The following is a 21,223-nucleotide window of genomic DNA, read 5'->3' as shown; positions in this document are numbered from 1 at the left end:
AGTTTCCTTTTATAAACCCTTTGGTAAAATGGGAATGGATAGCACTTCCCTTTCAGGCCTTCTGTAATGACAAATGGCATTTAAACTTGAGGCACTTAGATACTAAGTTAAAGCGGGGAGGCAGGGGGTGTAAGTGCCTGCATTTGCTGAAATCTGTATCGGGCAATTAACTTGCTCTATGCTTCATCTGCCTAGGCTAAATTCTGGCCCCTTACTTACCTAGAGTAGTATACTCTGCAAATAGTCCTGTCAATTGCATTGGGACTGCTTGCCTTGTAAGGCATTGCTCAGCAAGTAGGTGGCAAAAGTGGGCCCTCCATTTGGATGATTAAAAAACTCTATGGATCCTCAGGTTTTTTGTTTTCTTAAAGCTGCTTCATAAGGAGACATTGCTTTGGAAAAAAATAATCTTCTAAGTGACAGATCTGACTGACTTATGCAAACACATTTATTATAGCAGGCAATTAGAATTCACATATTAATTGCCCCAAATGGAGTGGATTAGGGAAATCTAGTAAGTGGCTGAGAGTTTTAGTAATATTTTAGGCACAATTACTCAGCCCACACCTACACTCTGTTTCTGCTTAACTGGTATTTTATTTTTTTACTGTAAAAAAGCTTTGGGAAAATGCTATGCTTTTTTGCTTCTCAAATGCTTCATTGGGTTGGCAAGTATTGCTGTTGATGAGACAGGTCAGCTTACCAGAGAGGGAAGCTGAAAAGGGGCTTTTTGTGCTCATTTGTTTTGTTACATTCAATTAGATTGTAGAAATGCATTTAAAAAAGCCAACGCTGTCAAGGTAATAAAGTCCCAAATAGTACATTGCCCACCTAGAAAAGTACTCCAGTTTGTACAGTGTCTTTCAGATTTGTTTTTTCTTCCTATGCCATGAAAATAAGGACAGGTGGATCCTAGACCAGGTTATGCAGAAAAATATCACAGCCTTAATAGTGGGCTTTTCCAGATTGTAGCTGACGTGCCTCCAGATCAAGCCATCTTTCCATTTTTCCCACCCCCTTCCTGCTTGCAACTGTAGTAAAAAATACTGGAAACCCTTTCTAGCAAACACTCCCATTTGCAGCACTTATTGCCCTCTGTTGCCTCGGTAGCTTCAAATGACAGCATAGGTGCAGTCTCTGGTAGGTAGGATTTTTTGGGATTGGTCCCTTTGTCCCATGAGTTATTTCTTTGGGTTTCCTTTCTCAGCAATCCAAGTTTTGTTTCTTTTAAGCATTGTAAGCTGAATTGTCTGGAAGTGTATCAGACCCGGCATAATCGTCTATAGCTCTAAGTTCAGCAGTTTATAAACTAATACTAATTTCCGATGCTTTATTTATGGACCTCTCAGTGCTTTACAGTCCAGGATGAGTATTGTGTGTCCTTTTTTCAAAGACAAGAGCACTGAGAAATAATACCTAAACCCATTTAAACCATGCCTGAACTTGGAATGTACTCGTATCCAGGAGATGACAGACCAGGCTTCACTGCTGTAGCTGGGATGTTTCCTTTAAGAAAAGCCTTTAGAATCACGGTATGATCTCCTTCTGGGTGTGGGAACATAATGATGTTGTCCCCAAGGTAGCAGATCTCTTATTGTCTGGCAGCTTTCGGTAACATGTTTCTCAGGTATCAGAGTCAGTGAAAAGGTTCCTCTCATCTCATTCCCCCTGCAGCGTTCATCTTCCTTCTTTAGCACCTCTCCATTCTGTCAGTGGTTTTTACCACTTCCTCGGCATATGCTTAGCTTTCAGCAGCTCCAATCTTAATTTTTTTTTATCTTTGCCAGAAGCTGACTTGCATGTTCTTGGAAGGTTACTTTGTTCTCTCTTTCAGACGCATGCACTGGAATGATAAGGGGGCAGACATCCTAGGTAGCATTGTTTCCCAGTAACTGTGTAGAGAACACTCCTGCCAAAGAAATCCTGGCCTAGCTCATATGACACATGGTGAAAGCAGACATTTAGCTGTTATGTTAATCCTTCTCTCCCTAAAGTAGGAATAGTGGATGTAATGTGAAACAACTCTGAATAATGAGCAGAGAAGCAACCACACCTCATGCAAGCACATGGATAGGGTATGCAGGGGGCTGGGAGGAGAGGTGCCACTTTCATTACTGTTGATGAGGAAGTTAGTTTGATTATGAAAGCGCCAGCAATTCTATAATGTAAGTCATTGGGGCAACAGTAGCTGACTATGGACAAAGCCATTTTCTTGTAAACAGTACTCAAGAACTTGTTATGTGAGAAGCAGCCAAGACAGCTCTCGTTTTGACCAATGTCTAATTGTTGCATAAGAAGATCCCTACAAAACCCAGTGCAGATGTTGGGAACCAAGTGATTGATTTGATCTTTATTTTGTCACCAGTATGAAGTGAAAGCTCCTGTTCCTTCAGCCTGCTTCAGGAATATTTGTAAGCAAATGGCAAAGATGCATGAAGCTATATATGACCTCCTTCCTGAGGAACAAACCCAGGTGAGCATAAGTAATTATTCTGAGTACAGTAATAGTATTGTACTGCTACTATCATAAACGCTTATTGGCACCTGACCGTGGGAGACTTTCCACAAGCAAAAGAATCAGTTCTGTAACTGCTTAAAGAACAGTGTATGGATACTATTGCAGTATGTTTGGTATGGAGCTAAACAAATGTTCTTGGGCTTTCAGGGGCTGGGTACAGGGGAGTTGAGCATGGAAAACTGAACCTAGTTGCTATGTAGCCCACTTTTACATCAAGCTCACATTTGATATCTAGATAGATATATCCTGAACACTGGCAGGAATGGTGAAATGGCAATTATTTGATCCCATGTGTAGTTGCTTCAGAGGATCTTAGAATTATTATTGACATCTACAGTAAAACAGCTCTAATAATGTCTACACTGAATTTAACAATGGATTGATTCCTTGTGTCATGATCTCCTGTAAGACCAGACTTTGCTCTTTTTTTAATGTTCGGCTAGTTAGTGCTTTTGTAGATGCCAAGGCCAGAAAGGGTCACCTGTAGCTCTAAGTTCAGCTCTAAGTTATGGTCACTTAGTTGCAATCTGCCTACCATGTTAGTAAGAATCTTGTGCTTTAGTGAAGGGTTTTATGTTGTTACAGAAGAAAGATTTATTGTTTTGCCCTTTTCTGGATGTGCTACCATCTTTAGCCCTAAAGAGCTTACAACTGAACTGCCAGACCTGACAGGCAAGTGATAGTCTTCCTATAACCCAGAAATGGGAAGAGGAGTTGGAGAAAAGACAGATTACAGTGGTGGGTAGGCAGCTAAGTAATGTGCCCATCCCAGTTGTTCAAACATGTGGCTATTGTTAATTGTAACAATCACTTTTCTTTTCTGCAAACTATATTAAGGAGGGAGTTTTGAGGCCTGGTAGGAATGAAGGAATGTTCCTGTACCTGTTTCTGTTAAATACAGTTTGCTTGTTTTGTGATGTCTTTTAGATGTTATTTTTAAGAATTAATGCAAGCTACAAACTTCATTTGAAGAGGCAGCTAGCCCACCTAAATGTAGTCAATGATGGAGGACCTCAGAATGGGTATGTATGAGCACTTGTTTCAGTGCTTCACTGAGGCACTGTTAAATTCCCCTGCTCTAATCCAAGTACAAGTCTGCATTATAGTTAGAATGCAAGAGCTGTGCTGAGCTCTGCTGGAGGGGGCAGCTTGCCCTTGACCTTGGCACTGCTTTTCAAGCATACAAGAAATATATAGAAGACAGAGCATCAGGAGTCTGGGTTCTTTCTTGCACTGCCACAAATCAGTTGTCAGGCTTTTGGATGCGTTTCATAATCTGTACCTGTCCTGCTGCCCTTCCCCCCCCCCCCAGTGTAATTACATAATATTCAGTATCTAAATTGCAAGAACAACATGATGTTTGAAGTTGGAAAATACAACTGATACAGGGATATGGCTTATGCAAGACAAGCTTACATTGTATAGGGAGATTCCCTGCAGGAAAGTGCTTAGGTGGGGAACACTGCAGGAACCTGTTGGAATTAGACCAGCAAACTTACAGGAAGCTGGACTTCTATCTGAACCTCTTAGTTACAGAGAAGGCAGCTAGAACCAAAATGTCTGAGAGCTGTTAGCAGTCAGTATGACATTACTTCTGTACTCTAATAACTCTTCTTATCCCAACTCAAAAATTAAGTGATGGAAAAGTGGTGGGGGCCTCAAGTTACCTCTGAATGAGCATGATCACAAACCCTAGTTATGTATAAGCCCACATCTCTTGCCTGTTTTTCTAAATATTTTGATATTTTCTGAACACCTTTGATTAAAAGTCTGATGCTAATCTTGTTCCTTGTATTTCACTGTAGACTGGTTACATCAGATGTAGCTTTTTACACTGGAAACCTTCAAGCTTTGAAAGGCCTTAAGAATCTAGATCTAAACATGGCTGAAATCTGGGAGCAGAAGAAGTGATGATAATCCACTGGAAGCAGTCAGTTGGCTCTGACAAGAGAATGTCTTGCTTTCAAGGAGCTTGAAGCCTGTGAGGTGAATACTTAAGGCTGGAGCCCATGAGAGGACCTTATTGCTATTTGGGGAAACTAAATTCCAAGTGAGCTGCAGGGGGTGACCTTTCAGTGACCTTCAGCAAGAAAAGAAGTGATCAGCTGTCTGTGCAATGTTTTTCATTCTTTCTGGAAACAGACTCAGGTTTCTTTGGACCAAATCCAAAAGAACACATAGCTGTAACACAGCTGTAGTTGTCTAGAATGCTCTGTATATCTTTATATTAAAAAGATGCTTTGCATTTCCTCTAGTGCAATGGAATTCACATGGTGTCCCACTTTATTTAATGATGGTACATTATAAAATCTTGCAGTTGAACTCTGTAGAAAAATGTTTTTCTCTATGAAACTATGCTGTTCTAAAATTTATTTTTTTACAGAACTTTATACAAATAAACAGCTTTTGATTGCTTACATATAGGATTCAGATTTGTTAGGAAGCAGTCCGTGTTTCAGGGTATTTCTCATTGCTGGGTTCTTATACTGCCACCAGGAAGATTTTTTAGTAGAGTCTGGTTCACTTAAGCCATTTTCTACTGGCTACATTTGGAAGTGATAACCATTAGTACTGACAGAAAAACATACTGGACTTAGTAATGTTCAGAAGTAGTGTAAGGGCTGGTGTTCATATACTTCATATAGACACCAAAGCCATCCTATTCATGGTGGAAGCAGAGTACCTGTTTGCAAGATCCACCACCAGTAGACTTTCAGTACTTTGCCAATTCCTATACACACAGGCCTGTCCCACCCACTTTTTTTTGTTAATTTTAAGAGGAAGAAGGGATGGGGCAAGTGGTGTAGAAATAATTTTAAAATGAGAGGCCGCTGTACACTTGTAAAGCTACACTACTGTAGTACAGGGAGGTGTGAAGTGATGACAAACTAGTTTAATTTATTGAAAACTTGTTTTTATACTACCTTTTAACACTGGAAGATACCAGTACTCAATAAAAGTGCCTGTGTATTTCACCTCACAACTTTTTACCTAAACATAGTCCGAGTGCCTAACTTTGTGATGATTATGTACAATGGAATGGTCTACAGTGTTTGTGTGCCTATGGTTTCTTCAGACAGGCATGCCTATCTTAACACAACAGATGTCATTAAATGTCAATCAAAATAAAGCTATAAAAATCGCACTTGTTTTTAAAGACCAACTTCTTTAATGATACAGGCCAGTGTTTTACTAAGCTTACAAAATAAGTTGCCTACATGTAAATACAATAGAAGCATAAAGAAGTTTGAAAGTATGATCACCAGCATGAGTCTTATTTTAAATCATACATAAATTTAGAAATAAGTTATTTTCATTTGGGTCAACACATGATTAGTATGAACATGAGCATAGTCAGTATGACATTCTCCATATTACTTCAGAGAGGGGAGTTCAAATTGAAGACATTAAAAAGGAGATCCACTCAGCTGGAACATTGATACACAGAGGTATTCTCCTGTATTCAATTCTTGGGGCAAGTCTGAATTGGCAACAAGTCCAGCTGTCTTGCAAGACATAGGGAGGTACTGACAAACTTATCCCAAGCTGATTGGGGGTATACTTCTGATGTGATAGTATGGTATCTGTAAATGTGAACTATTATGTGGTGGTGAAGAAAGTGACTATATAATACTTGTGAGCACTTGAAATACAGGTTCTTAACAGCTTACTTCCTGTAGTAGCAGTAGTAAAACATTTGGTTTTTAATTGATGTCTGCCACTTACAGTTCATAAAAAAGTTACCTGAAGTAGCTAACCATATTCCAAGGATATTGCTTCACAGCTTTGTTTTTGCACTTACAAGCAGTTTAAAACTATTTAGAGGCAAGCCTCAAACATCTTAGATCTGTTCATCTCGTCTCAAGACAAACAGTATATTGCACTTCAAAGGTTTTATTAATTGAATCTTTAAAGACTGAAGCATTACTTCTGCACATCCTTTGCACTATGGTGTTTGCTTAAAAAAGGATAAGCATGGAAAAAAAACTACTTGAAATTAATACTGCAGGGTACAGCGAGATGACAAAGCATAGGCCCTCTGTGCATTTATTTCTACTGCTTGCAGGTTCTTCCATTGTGGGGCAGTTTCAGCATGCTCGAGAGAGCTGAAGATGCCACGTCACTGACTCAGTGGTCCAAGATGCGGAGGTTGCCAGAGACTATTTTGTTCTCTAGTACGGCACCAGGTGGGATGTCGATCCGGTCTCCATGATTTGCAATGATGATCACTGTTCCCTAATTTAAGAAGAGAGCAAGCATTTACAAACATACCCATTCTGTGTGAATTCTACTATAAAAATGTCTGAAAGGAGGAAGCAAAGTTTCTGCTGTTCGCTGGACTTCTGTGCAATAGTATGAAATCTTAGAGGGCTCTCTAGCAGTGCTATACTGGGCCATACTCTTTAAATTTTTTATTTAAAAACTATGAAAAGGCCTTTTAACTATACTACAACTTGTTCAGCAACTAGAGTTTCAACCCCACTAGCAGCTTTATTTGACAGGTCTTTCCTATGTGTAGTCCTGATTCCTATCTGCATGCTTTGGGGACAAATTCACTGTTTATTATGTTGCAGCTGTGAACAATGTGCTATCACACTTCAGACTAAAGGCTTGGGGCCCAAAAGATGGGAACACCTGTGACTGCCAACAGCTCAGCATCTCCTGATGAAGATACAGGTTCTATTCTGTAGAACCTTTTACTGTTTGTAAATGAAGCATAAGCAACTTGGCGAACTTCTATGTTTTTAAATATAAAAATGAGACAACCCTTGAGTTTGCTTAGTTGTGGAAGTGGCTGGTAATTCTAGAACCATGACCGGGGGGGGGGGGGGAGGGAGGGCAAGCAGTGTAGGTGCTAACTTGGGTTTACTCCCTTTCTCTCAAGATCCCAATGCAAATTTATGCCTCCGCTTCTCACCTGTAAAATAGGGCAAGTGCTTTTACTCCATGGGCTGGGAAGGGGCATATTATTTTTGTTTGAGACACTTTACAGATAAAACCCAGAAAACTGCAACTGTAGTTTGGCCTAGTATTCTGTAAGTGCTACATACATTAGAAGTGAATACCTCACAGTATTCTTTTCTTTCTGCAAGTCCACACAATAGACAATTTTGTCAGATGCAAACAAGCCCATGCCTCTGAAACAGTCTAAGGTGGTACCCTGCTATTCTTCAGATTAACCTAGCTAACCACCTCTGCCTTACTTATGGGTGCATAAGTTAGTTATTCAAAGGTAAACTGAAGAGCAGTCTGCTCTTCCCACGCAGTACATGTAAAGCTAGCTTATACCTGCTTGTTCTCATCTGTGTGACTTGTAAGGGCAGTTACCAACAACAGTTTTAATCTGTGACAACTCATACCTTTAGAAGGGTTCATACATTTGCTATACTCTTTACACATGGTCAGTCCAGCATTATTTTGGTCAAGGGACTGAAACGTTTCCAATTCATATTAGCATGCATAGTTTATGGTCTCAGAAAAGAGGCTTCCCTATTACAATTCTTTATGCATTATCACAGGATTGTCACAGATCAACGGACAAAGATCTCCACACGTACACAAGTTGGTCCCATTCACCATACACACCTTTAATGAAACGTTCTTCCCAAATGTAACATCCCCTGAAACTGTGAGATGATCCAGTTCAAGCATGTCTGGTATACTTTCAAACCTCCTCAGGTAATCTTGAACCTTTCAAAGCAAAAATCAAGCAGAATTAGAAGGTATGTTTTCCTATACATTTTTTTAAAAGGAGCTTAATATCAGGAGAAAATGCTGCAACAAGTGTTTAGAAAGGATGGGAATAAATATAAAAGCCAGTCAGGCTTAATAAGCCCTTAATAAGCATTGCTACCTGCTGTCATAAGGAACATATCCCAAAAGACATGCTGCATCAGATAGAGCAAACTTTTGCAGGTGTGCCACACAAAGTCCCTAGCCTCCAAATGCCACTACCATCCCCTCCTCTGCCCAATCTGCTGTTTTCTGCTGCCTTCCCTTTCACCTACCAAACCAATCTGCTATATGCCACACATTGACCACGTCTGGAAGGGCTAGATCCAAAAGTCAACTTACAGCAGTGTGACTTGTGCTACAACCTAGTTTTAGATTAGAGTAATAGCAGTGAATGCTGTGTAGGGGAGAGACTTTAAACCAGGAGCGGGCAATTATTTTGGGTAGAGGGCCTCTTACTGAGTTTTGGCAAGCCACTGAGGGCCACACGATGGGTAGTCAGGGGCAGAAAAATACTAGTTTTCTAAATTTTTGGGGGCCCCCGCAGGCTGGATAGAATGGCCTAGTGGACCTTATCTTGCTCACCCCTGCTTTAAACTGAACTCTAGAATGAGCAAAATCCCATTTAGCCTTTTTTCAGGTGAAACAAAGGATGATGTAGCATAAAATAACTAGCAAATAGGAATATACAAATGTTTAAAGCTACTTACCTGTAAAAACGCAGTGACCTGAAGAAGAGTGCTTTACACCTAAAAGTTTGGCCAATATTTCACCCAACTAGACAACTGATCCAATAAAAGATATCACTGAAAAACTCACACCTCAGATATTTCTTGAGCCATACAGCTACAACAACCCTATCACAACTCAGAAGATGTTGACATTTGCCATTTACAATGGAAAATCCATAACAGCCAGACTGCACTTAAACCCCTACTTCCTCAGCTTATGCAAAAAACATATCCACAGGGGACTCCCATCTACAACCCCTGGCTTGATACACTCAACTTCAAATGTATGACAACTACACCAGAGACCTTGAGACAAACTGAGAAACATGTTTCACTTAACCTATTCCAAAAGAGATCAACTTAAAATAAGACACATGCTTACTCCACATACTTAAGAGGGAAACCTGACAAGAACCACTTCATGCCCAGCTGCCTGTCCAGCATCTCTCCCAACTATATAGACAAAAGACACTACTAAAAACCCTTGCGCCTCATACAGCAGGCGCTCAGCTTAAGGTATCCTTCCATACTTTTTGTGAATCAAGTCCAGCAAGGGATGCTTTGGAGTTCAAAAAGGTTGAGAACCTCTCAAAGTAACTCAACCCAATCAATCAACTACTGATAGATTGCTATTTGGGGTAGTGTCTGAGAATTTTATTGCTAAATATTTTAATTTCATCTGGTTTTATAATTCATTTGCATTAACTGTAAGCAACCCTAAGCCGTTTTTTTGTTTGTTTGTTTGTTTTTTTAAAGTGATGGTGGCATACAGATGAAATCAAATAGATGTGCAGAGCATTTCATTTTCTACATCCCTTAAACAAACGGTGTAGCTTTAGGAGTTTACCTTGGTGAAAGAGCTTCCCAGTTTGACCAGAGGCACAGTTGGAAATTCACGTTTCTCACTCATTGTTAGGGATCCAGCATTAAGACTATACAGGTTGGACATCACAAGCAAGAGATCCGATGTTGTCTTGACTGGCAGAAAACGGCTGCGAGGTACATTTATGCCCAGAGAATTTTCAAAACTTTTAACAGCAGCACCAACTGCGGTTTCCAACTGAATAATATTTAAGCCTCCATCCAAAGTCTGAAAGAGAAAGTTGTACCATGAACATGGCCAGGAGACTAGGAGGTGCTCATGATCAGATCTGCATAGTCCAAAAACTGATGCTCCATTTTAAAAGGAGGCAGCACTGTAGAATATGACATTCAGGAAACAGTAGAAGTTCAAGACAGTTAGATGCACATGAACTGTTCTGTACAATCTCAGGTGCTCCCTGAAAATTCTTCCAACCTGCTTACCTTTGGGTTCACAATGATCTCCATATCAATAGCATTCTGCTCTTGCAATCGTTTAACTGCAGACAGAGAAATCCACAAGTTGTTTGTATTGAATATTTTGAATTTTGACACAGATTTGAATTCATCAACGTGTGGTTTTGGGACCTGAGCTATTTCTACCAGTCTCAGTTTATTTTCATACTGTGTGAGCGTGCCACCCTGCAAGAGGCAAAACAAATTTAAGTACATACAACTGCAAGGATTTTTTTTTAAGTCTATAAACCTACTGCTCAGACACCATTTGAACTCTGACCCATGTTTGCCCCTAGCACTGTAATATCAAAGTAACTAAATCTTGTATACAAACTTATAGTGCGAACTGGCGAGAACATTCACATGTTTAAACACTCACACTGCCCATGATACTGGCATAGAGGAAGAACTTTCTAATAGCATGTATCCGCTGCTTATTCTGCTAATAGTTAATAGGCGACTCCTAGATTGTAGTAATTTTCAGGTGTGTTTAGGGGTATGGACAGCTAACTCTTACGAAGTGCTTTTAGTCTGTAACACCTCAATAACATATAGACACACAACTGCCTCTCAGCTAAAAGCATCATGGTGATGTCCTTCAGTTATACACATGCTTCAGTTATCCCCAATTCATGTAGGGTCATTTCTATAGCGCTATGAGCTAGCCTGAAGTATATCAACTTTGTGCATCATCTGTCCACTCAATTTATAGTGCTTAAAGCTCTATAAACATTTTATCTGTCTGCGCTAGATCTCTTAGGAGTCTTTGGAAATTTTACTCTGCTTAAAAATCACCCTTGGCGTGAGATGCATAACGAAACAATGGATGACTGCTAGCTTGCATTGTAGGATCTAGTTCAAACACTCCCCACAGAAGGAAATAATGATTGAAACAAAGCTATTCCAGTCAGCTGAATATTTCCAGCAACCTAGCAATTGCTACAATAGCAATATCAACCCCTTGTCCTTAAACAGCCATGAGTATCAGAAAGTCCTATCCTTAAACCCTCAAAACACAAAAAAAAATGCAGTGCAAGGCAGATCCTTGATAACAGTGTTAAATAAATCTGGGACAAGCAGTGTTCTCCCCCCATGGTTAAAGAACATGGGACAAGGCTATTGCATGAGCAGGTGTGTTGGTGCAGAACCAGTTTGGGACACGTAGTAAACATTCCTAGCATAAAGATCTCTCAAATTGTTTTACAACTGACCCCCGACTATGCAAAGACCCAGGCTTGACCCACACTCTACAAGCTACTGGTTAGGGCAGGAGCCTAATTCAAGGTTAGAATTTTAACATATGCTGTATTGTTAAATAAGACTATGCAAGTCATTCAGGCAGATCTAAAGCAGCAATGAAAACATTGTTCTTACTGTGTGGTTCTCCACTTTCACCAGACTAAGGCTCCCATCTAACATAGGAAAGGCAGGGTAGTTGTGCCCTGAGACTGAAAACTTGTGGGGCCCATACAGTAGGACACACAAGGTGGGAGCTGTATGTGATATGGGTACAAAGGTTATCAGACCTTGGACTAAAACTGAAGTTCCTGCTGTATCACTTTTAAAAGTTAGCCATAGAATTGCCGACTGCTTTGCAACTGACTGCAAAGCTTGCAACTCTTAAAGCTGCTTCCAGTGGTATTCAAATTATAGCTAGATTTAGGGGTGTCAAATTCACTAGAATCCATGGGCTGGATGAGCGGCATAGGGCAGGTCTGCAGACTGGATCAGAACTAAAGTCAAAGCCCAGGCACCCATCTGCAGTACATGGGGCTGGGGCCAGTGCACACTGCATGCAGTACACAAGCTATCCAGGGCATGCCACATGTGGTGTGCAGGTCTAGTCCAAGATCCACAGATAACACAGGCTAAATGATAGGACTCTGTGGGCCAGAGCTTTGACATCCCTGGCTTAATTTATTAATGTAGGAGAGAAATAAAACAATTTAAAATGGATGATCCAAGTTAGACAAATTTCTATTTACCTTTACATCTGCTCTGGTTTTATTGGTGACCTCCATGACAAATTCACACCGTTTTCCATTGGGTGGGTTCATCAGATGGTTAAGAATATAAAGATCCACAGTTGCACCCAAGTTATCGATATTAGACACAAATATGTACTCCTTCCCCTCTCCGATCAGAGTATCCAGCAGGCCAGAATTATAGAAACTGGCATAGATGTCACCATGCCCTGGCGGATACCACGCCTCTGTACTCTCTCCTGAATAAGATACATCCTTGGCTATTGGCAGCAGAGTCTCCTTATTAATTCTCGGATACCTACGAAACAACAAATTTCATTAGATATTATCCAAGGTCAGGCTGGTACAGAGCATAAAGTACAAAACACAGTGTAATGATAACATAGCCACCTGGGATACTACAGATTTGGTATGCTTTAAAAGTTATAAGACTTCCAAGGCTAGTTAATTAGATGCTCAAAACCTGGAAGAGTCTGTGCTCCCAGCCTGTACCTGGACTAGAAACTAAGATGCTGTCTACTTTGGCATTCATATTTAATTCAGTAGGAACTTTAGAAAGCCACACTAGACAGAGTCTGAAGCAAGCCTCTTCCACACAGGCTCAGAACATACAATATGCCATTGCAGGAAACTGGTAATCAACTGAAGAACAAACTCTAAAATCCCACAACCCCCTTAAGACAAACTTTATTCTTGGCAAGAAGATTAGGTTACAAGTCACTCCATGACCTTTGCACCCTACTACAGCCAACCTCAACCCTTTGGCCGTCAAGGACAAGTTGTGAGAACAAGCCCCCAAATTTCTGAAAATTCTTTCCCCAAAAGTCAGATTTTTCACATTTTGCTTTTATGAAATATTCTGACTTCTTGGGCCTCCTTAGTTGTTAAAGCTTCAAAAAGGTTGAGCATGAAAGTAAGCTATTACAATGAAGGCCAAATAATAAAGGTAGTTTCTTAAAAGTATTGATTGTTTTTGACTCCAAGACAGGAGAAAGATTCTCCAATACCTGCTTTGATTGAAAGTATAGATTTTCACACGGCTATGGCTGTATTTCTGCAAGATTTTCTTTGTGTCTTCATCAGTATTGAAGGAGTTCATTAGAACAAGAGGAACATCTGTGTTGTAGGTTTTGTTTAGATGCTGCGGGAGGGGAAAAAAGCACATATTCAGCAAGAATTACTGGCTTTTATTTTTGCAATCTAGAATCTCAAGTTTTCATTTTTTTCATTCGTTATTCCCAATCTGTTTTTAAAAGTTGGAGGGAAAGATTGCTTTTGTTTATTTATTGCCAATTGTTTTGATAAGTGGAAAGCTGTCTCTGTAACTACAAAAAAAAAAGTTATGATCAACACAATTACTGGAGGTCTAAAACTTATATATGGGCGGGGGAGGAGGTCAAGACTACAATTCTGTTAATTACCCAATTTTAAGTAGCTATTACACACAAGTCATAAAAGTACACCCTGCTTTATCTTGGATAATCATATCCAGAATATTGTGCTCCCTCCTCTCTAAAAAGTTCTTTTCAGAAGTCTTCATGCCCTTATCTCTACCTTGATCAGCAATTTAGAGCTTTCACAATTGGACCTCTAAGTAGGTCCTTTAAAAAATATATTATAATCTTCCACCCACAGTTATTGCTTTCAAGCTTCTCTGCAGATCCATGGCATGAACAACATCAAGAGTATGGAGCAGTTACAATGTTACAGTATTTGCTATTCAAAAAGCATCTACGAACAGCTAAAACACGAGAGCTATTTTCTCATGTAGAAAGAACCAGAAAACCCACTGAAAGAATTCTGGAAAAGACTTTCGCTCCAAGTACTGTTCACTCGCTCAATTTCCTGTTAGTGTTGCACTGAAAAAATTATGGGCACATGATCACTTTCTTCAGCCTACTGCAAGAGCTAGGCTCTATTAAAATAACTTTTAGCGAAACAAGCAATTAAAAATGACAAGCCTTGTTTTATAACATCTGTAGCAAGAGGCCGATATTACAACAGCTTATATTAAGTGCAGCTTCTCTATCTACAGTGAGCAGCTATTAGGAAGTCAACTTTCCAGACCCATGTGTATCTAAGAAACAAATAGGGAACACCAGACAGGATGTTAGTTGTTGCATGCCCTAAGTTTCAGTGAAGAAATTAAAGTGTTTACCTTCACACAAGACTACTGGAATGACCTGCCTATGGGAAGACTCACAACAATGGTGTTTTGGAAGTGCCAGCTGAAGAGTGTAGTTTGCAGGCCCACTTGCTACCGTGGAAGAATCTAATATAGCTATTGACAGAGGTGTTCAAGTACTTCCCGTGCTTGAACAGGAAGTACTTGAACTATTTCACCCACCTAAGATGTGCCACATTTTAACTGTTACCCTCTCTTTTTGGTGCAGCTCTCCACATCCCCAGTACAACTGGGGAAACCCCATCTCCCCTCCACTGGTATCTCTACTCAAGGACGTTACAGGATCCCCTTCCCTCTGTTAATGAAAGCGGCAGTCCATTTGGACCCAGCATCCCCAGGCTCCACTAACACCAAGAGCAGATCAGTGATCCAGTTCTAGTTTCCTGGTTAGGCAGACAAAACAATCCCACACAGCTGGCCAGTTTCTTCTTTTAAAAGAGTACCAGATTTGTCAGAAGACACGTTCTAATACTAGCAAGAATCTCAGATTTATATAAACGGTACAGTAATCTCTAACCCATTAGTCTCACTTTGTAGCCTTTGTTGGAACAGCACAAGAGTGTTACGCACCTCAATCTGCTGAACTGTCAGGTCCAAGAAGGTGTTCTCATTCCGCACCCCAATAAGACTCTTGGGGCCTTTACACCCCATGCTGGTGCCCAAGCCTCCATTGAGTTTCACAACAACCAGTTTGTTCAAGACTGATGCTATGTTATCAGGCAGCCCTCGGGCCTTTATCTTCTCATAGGGCTGAATCTATAAGAAAGCAGCAATTACAGAAAAAGCAAATAAAACACATTGTCAGAAGTGGCTGATATGGCTTAAGCCTGCCCCCAACTAGTATCTTTAGGCAGCTCTCAGTGACCCTGCCCTGCCAAAGAGATGTCACTATAAGTTCCTGCAACTCAAAAGGTCAACAGTTGAGTTCTGAACTGCTCTTTGTTGAGACTCAAGCTTTTAACTGAAAGGAAGTGGCCTTCACCCATAAGCCATATCCACTCAAAACTGCCAATTAGCTTTGTTGGCAACAAATACCCACACTCGTTTATTTGCAAAGTATGACTCTGAAGTGCTTAGTATATCATAAGCATGTTTAAAAAAATAGAAAGAAAAAAGAAAAAGTCCTTGCCTGAAAAGCTTATAGTGTACAGCTTGCGATAAACCAGCTCTCTTCTTGGAAAAATGTATTTTTAATTGACCTTTCTGTCTACAGCATTATCAATTTTATTTAAATGATGATACTCCTTCACTTCCCAATCCTAGACCACAGAGGGTATGGAATAGGTGTGAACAGATGTAGGGAACAGACCAAGCAAACATTCCATACTCACCATGATCTTTCCTCAGGTCTGCAGGAGGCAAGACCCCTCTTGCAAGCCTTTTAAACAAATCCAAGCCACCCGCCCCCTGACAAGTCTCCCACTTGAAGTGTCTCTCTACAAGAAAGCAGATTGGCTTTCCTTTGTAGAAGTCCTCTGACTTTTTGCACTTCAGTCACGAGAGCTAACACCTCTGGCAAAATTTCAATAAATTCCAAGTCAGTCTTTAAACAAGCTAATGAAAGTAATCCTCCTCCTCACCGGTAGATGGCAAAGTGGAAAAAATGAAGTTCAGATCTCAACCCCTCTATTTGCAAGGTGCCCCATCCAACTGGCATCAAACTTTACAGAGAAGGTCTACCTTGATAGTAGATATAACCTATAGATTTTAAAGCCAGCAAGACTTTTTCTGGACTTTGAAGTGGAATACAAAACAGGTTTTACAATGGAAACCGCTGCTACTTTGATTAGCAAAAGCCTCCTCTCAAACCCATAACACCAAAATCAAGGTAATGTTAAAGTAACAGCGATCATTCAAGAACTACTAGACCAAACCAAATAAGGCTGCATAATGTCTTTTTTACTCTTTCTTCAAAATGTCTTTTAGAAATTTAAACACACTATAACCAAATTTCTGATGTTTGAAAAAAAAAAAATGCAAAACGTGTAGCATGAACAGTACAGAATTTATTTCAGTTTTGGTCAAAAGAATGTGCTTGGTCTGCAGCAAAGTTACAACCAGTATGATCTGAAAAAGTTTAGAACTTATGATTGCTTTGGCTGACCCGGAGATAAGAAGAAAAAAAGCCTATGCTACAGGGGAACAAAAAAGTCCTACTCCTAGCTAGATATGGAAAACTCCCCCACTGTATTGCCAAACAATGAATGCCACAGGTGGCAGATTAGGAGGACTCCCTTACATTACTGGAATTACACCTCCTGTGTAATCAGAAGGACATATGATAAATGTTCTATAAAAAAAATGATATCATCTTTTTCTTAGTTAGTGTTATTGCACAACACAAACACAGTTTGAGGGCCATGATGCAATAAACTGAAGTAACTCCACTATTTTATTATCTCCCCTACAAGCAAAATGTTTGCTCAGATTCGGATAACTAAGCCTGATTTAACATTCTTTTGAGGACAAATCTCTACTCCCAAAATGTTTCAGTGTGAAGGCTGGATATTTGTGTTTAAATATCCATAGCACTTCACTGGAAGAATCTGGCATTTCTGATCAATTTTACCTTAAACAGGGGACATTTTAGAATCATGTTACCAAAGCCAGAAGATACAGTGTACAGTCCAAGACAAAGTGCCATATGACAGCAACAGGAAACAGAAGAGTGTTATCTACTTAATGGGTGTTTTGAAACATAGCTCTGATATAAAACTGAATTACAAAGTTAAGCACAAATAAACTGTAAGGCTACCTATTACCTCTTGAAAAAGCTTGATTCTGCCACTAGTGGGACTTTTTTTTTTGCAACAACTTGCTATAGGTCCTGCATGTGGGCTTTTTCATAAATTGCTGGAGAAGAAACACTGTGAAAGGTGTGTGTCCCATGAACCACACTCTTCTATGCAGAAAAAAAGGAGGGGGGGGGAAATCAGGCCTCAGTGGTAACCCTACTGAAAAAATAAGCCAGCCCACATAGAACCTACTTTTAAAAAACCTGATTGGATAAGTTCTTCCTGTGTCTTGCCTATCAAGATGCAAGCTAGAGAAAACAGCATGGGAGTACCTGCAGCATATACATGTAGACCTGCTGTCATCACCCCACAAATAAAACTTTTACCTCTGATGCTACTAATATAAAGACAAATGAATCTTCAACAAGATTCCTCTGGATTCTAAATTTAATATCAGTACTTTAGGAGCTCTGCTCCATGATTCTGTTTAAGTAGAGATTTAAAATATTAATATCCCAGGATCTTACATCAAGTTGTAAACTATTTACACACAGATTTTACATATATGCCTTAAACAAACCAACAAATTGATCTGGTCTTCCCAGCAAGTACGTTATAAAGCTGAACACTCAAACTAGTCAATTTAAAAATAAAATAGTAATAAAAAAAAAAAAAACCAACCAAAAAATAGAGACTTTACAACTGTACCAGGGCAGCTTTTCAACCTAGTTACAGCATCCTGATTTATATTACTATAAACTAGGATTTATCATATACCACTATAATAAATAACATACTCTAAACTGTACAGAAGTTGTAAGACTATATTAAGCCAGAGAAATAAACCCAACCTTGTACTATTTTGATCCAACAGCAGGTTTAATACAGAAATCTACTGTCATTAGTGTCTTTGTGCCAAAGTTAAATATTTAAAGATTATACAAGCCCCCAAAATGCATCAAAAAATGCAGACAAATGCATTAAACCTACAAAGCAGACAAAGTATTTTGAATGCTCTAACTGCATACAAATCAATACACGTTACTGGCTATTAGACAGCGACATCACCACCTACATCATGCCGATAATACTAGCTGAAGAAACAGGCAGTGAACTTTCAGAGAAAGAGCAATGGCTATGCTTTCCCAACATGCATATGCAATGCCATACCAAACTGGATTTTAATAAAGACTGTGTTATCCAAGATTGCTTCTACAGCACCAAATAAAAGCCAGTAAAAGGTGCTGCCCTTTCTTTAAAATGTGAAAATGTAAAAAGCAGGCTCAAAGCAGCAAGAGATCTTCTGACCAAAACTTTTACTTTCCTTTTCCCTCTTTAGAAATAGCCAAGGAAGGATAGCAAGATACAGACTGACATTCATCTATGAACAGCTTGGCTCCCTTCATCCCACAACTCCTACCATTCAGGCCTTTTCCATGAACAGTAGTTGGCAGGATGCATGCCTTCCCACTCAGTGAGACTTATGGAGAACTCCACAAGAAATCAGAGGTCCTGAATTTAAGCTCTCTCCTCCCACAAATGGAGAGCACTATAATCCTACACCAGCATCCTATGATCAAGTTTACCCGGGGGGGGACGGGGGGGGCATATGCCAGAAATATGGATTGTCAATCTAATTGTAGAAAGTACTATTGCTAACATTTATGCTTATTTGTCTTTATCCTAATCAACAAGAGGAACTCATGTATTGGCATTCAACTTTCGTATATCCATAAAAAAAACAAGGATATATGTTGGACTTACACTAAGCTATATGGTAAATCAATCTCTGCACGCATTTTTCCTCATCCTAAGCTACCACCAAACTCTTAACACGCCTTGGTGCTCAGAGTAAAAGCATACCAGGAAGGCACGACTTAATGAAAATTCAATTTGATGCCAGCAAACATGTACTCTGTACCAGGGCCTCCCTAGTACAAAATGTGTGCGTCTTTCAGCTTGCCAAGTCTCTGGAATGCATTGTTCAAGACAAGATGAGAAACTGGTTTACAAGATATGGATGAATACATGCAACTTTACTGATGAACATGCAATAAACAAGTCTGTTATAAATACTGGAGCTTTATATAGGTGTTCTGGGCTTGCTCCACTGAAACAATGTCATTGCGAAGTCTGTAAGGTTGGGAACTTATACATGCCATAACCATACAATGGGGGCTTGCTCAGACTGGCTTCCTGGACTTTCTCTTTACAGTCACCAGAATTTACAGTTTACAATTCAATTTGCAATGAGCAGTGTTGGAACAGTCCAACTACATCCACTGACACCAAGACAACCAAAGCAAGGAAAAGGTTACTAAATCTCAGGAGCTAAGTTCAAAATTCTGAGTCAAATTTCTTTGAAGACTTAGATCCAAGAACATTAAAAATAAAAAAGTATCATTTCAAACTGCCTGTATAAGCAGTTTACGTTCTACAGTTAACAGTGCAGTCCTTCAGAGGCATAACTGGCAACCCTTACTTTATTCAACTAAAGTTAAGACAGAACAAGCCTTCAAGTCTGAAATGTTGCTTTATTTAAAGCCTATACAAAAAATCCAATTTTTTCTGGGAAGCGATATGCAGAGTTTTTAAATAAGTCTAAAGTTTAATTTTAAAAATGCTAGTTTTAGAGAAGTTTGAGTATATAGATTATGTTACACTGCTTAGACTGCCAACTACTTACAGCTGATGCTAGAAGAGATGCAAAAAAAACCCAAAACATAGAACCAGTGGAATGCTACATCAAATCAACTGCGATATTTTAAAAACAAAATTATGCATGTCTCTTGTAAAACAATGGAAGTGACCTGCCAATACTCCATGTGGAAAGGTGTGACACTGCATGGATTAACAGTTTTATCTAACTGGGTAGCTGAGTGTCAACAAACCAAAGTGACATGTTGGACTATCTTCAAATGCCTTGCTTTAGGCTGAGGTGGGGTGTCAGCATAAGACAGACAGACAGACAAGTGTTTGATTCAATTAAGATAACAATACCATCATATGGAGCAGAAACGTGGCTGTTAAGATCAGCCAAGAAAAATAAGACAGCTGTAAAAGCCAGGAGTTATGATGAATCTCAACATTCAACAATATGATTAGGTCACAAAGGAAGGAGGTACTCCAGTGATTCTCAAAAGATTGAAAGTGAAGTCAATTACAGTAATAGGCCCCAGTTCATTAGGCAGAAAAAAAGTACACTCCTACAGAAGGTCTTCGGAGCATAAGTGGAAGAAAACAGAGCGCATAAAAGGAGGATAAAAAAAAGACAGGATTCTTAGAGATTTAAGGAGCTCAAGACAGGATGATATTCAGATCTGGGGAGTAACCCAGTCAGTTCCCCTCCTGCACAAATACCCTTGCATTTGCTTGCAAGCAACATCAGAAGGCTCCTTTCTTTCTCCTGCCAAGAGATGTTTATATTACTACACCTACGTGAGACAGGGCTTCCCATTCTCTGCCATCCTGAGGAGGATTATATGAGAACTGCGGTTTAAAACTGCCAGATGTTTCAGTCGCTTCTACAGAAAGGATGGTTCATTCCACTTACCAAATCCAAAGAGGGCCCAGAATGGAGGGAGCCACAGAAGATTAACTTTGTACAGTATTAGGAAATTCTCTCAAGCTGAGCAGGGAATTGCCAAAGAAAAAGACCAAGGCTGACAAAGCTACATAGATATGTTCAGACTTCAGTCAAGTAGGCAGCATAAGGTCGTTGCAAGGATCTTTCTTACAAGCAGATTTTCAGAACATTTATGTGCCACACCAGACAGAATGAAAACCTGATACCTGATGGCAGTCCCTCTGTACTATTTCAAACCATATCTATTCAGGAATACCATCTGCTTGCAGCAAGTTTATTCTATCCACAGTCCACTGACTATGCTATAGTTTTCAAAAGGAAGCACAAAGAATAAATGGAAGAAGCAGGACACAGGATATGGCACTTCTGTAGTTTATTTAGACGTATCCTGCACACACTGAAGGTAGAAAACACTGCAGGTTACAAGTATGGA

At 39.7% G+C, this 21,223-nt stretch overlaps 2 protein-coding genes across 4 annotated transcripts in view; one reads left to right on the top strand and one right to left on the bottom strand.

Annotated features, from left to right (window-relative positions):
• VPS54 (VPS54 subunit of GARP complex) overlaps positions 1–4,935 on the top strand; it is a 66,733-nt gene extending 61,798 nt beyond the window's left edge. For both annotated transcript variants that reach the window (XM_090050475.1, XM_090050466.1), the window contains 3 exons: positions 2,366–2,473; positions 3,446–3,540; positions 4,324–4,935. In XM_090050475.1, the coding sequence (XP_089906601.1) occupies positions 2,366–2,473; positions 3,446–3,540; positions 4,324–4,429 (309 nt within the window). In that variant the 3' untranslated portion in view covers positions 4,430–4,935. The remainder of the gene's footprint in view (positions 1–2,365; positions 2,474–3,445; positions 3,541–4,323) is intronic.
• Positions 4,936–5,664: 729 nt separating this feature from the next.
• The window catches only part of UGP2 (UDP-glucose pyrophosphorylase 2), a 33,958-nt gene continuing 18,399 nt past the window's right edge, over positions 5,665–21,223 (bottom strand). For both annotated transcript variants that reach the window (XM_090050498.1, XM_090050489.1), the window contains exons 4-10: positions 15,040–15,225; positions 13,292–13,425; positions 12,285–12,582; positions 10,288–10,485; positions 9,830–10,072; positions 8,105–8,209; positions 5,665–6,754 (exon numbers count right to left, since the gene is read on the bottom strand). In XM_090050498.1, coding sequence (XP_089906624.1) covers positions 6,647–6,754; positions 8,105–8,209; positions 9,830–10,072; positions 10,288–10,485; positions 12,285–12,582; positions 13,292–13,425; positions 15,040–15,225 — 1,272 coding nt within the window. In that variant the 3' untranslated portion in view covers positions 5,665–6,646. The remainder of the gene's footprint in view (positions 6,755–8,104; positions 8,210–9,829; positions 10,073–10,287; positions 10,486–12,284; positions 12,583–13,291; positions 13,426–15,039; positions 15,226–21,223) is intronic.

The sequence above is a fragment of the Crocodylus siamensis genome, chromosome 1, assembly GCF_052110815.1.
Source record: "Crocodylus siamensis isolate JL-2025a chromosome 1, ASM5211081v1, whole genome shotgun sequence".
Lineage (NCBI taxonomy): Eukaryota > Metazoa > Chordata > Crocodylia > Crocodylidae > Crocodylus > Crocodylus siamensis.
This window is presented reverse-complemented; position numbering and strand designations above follow the sequence as displayed.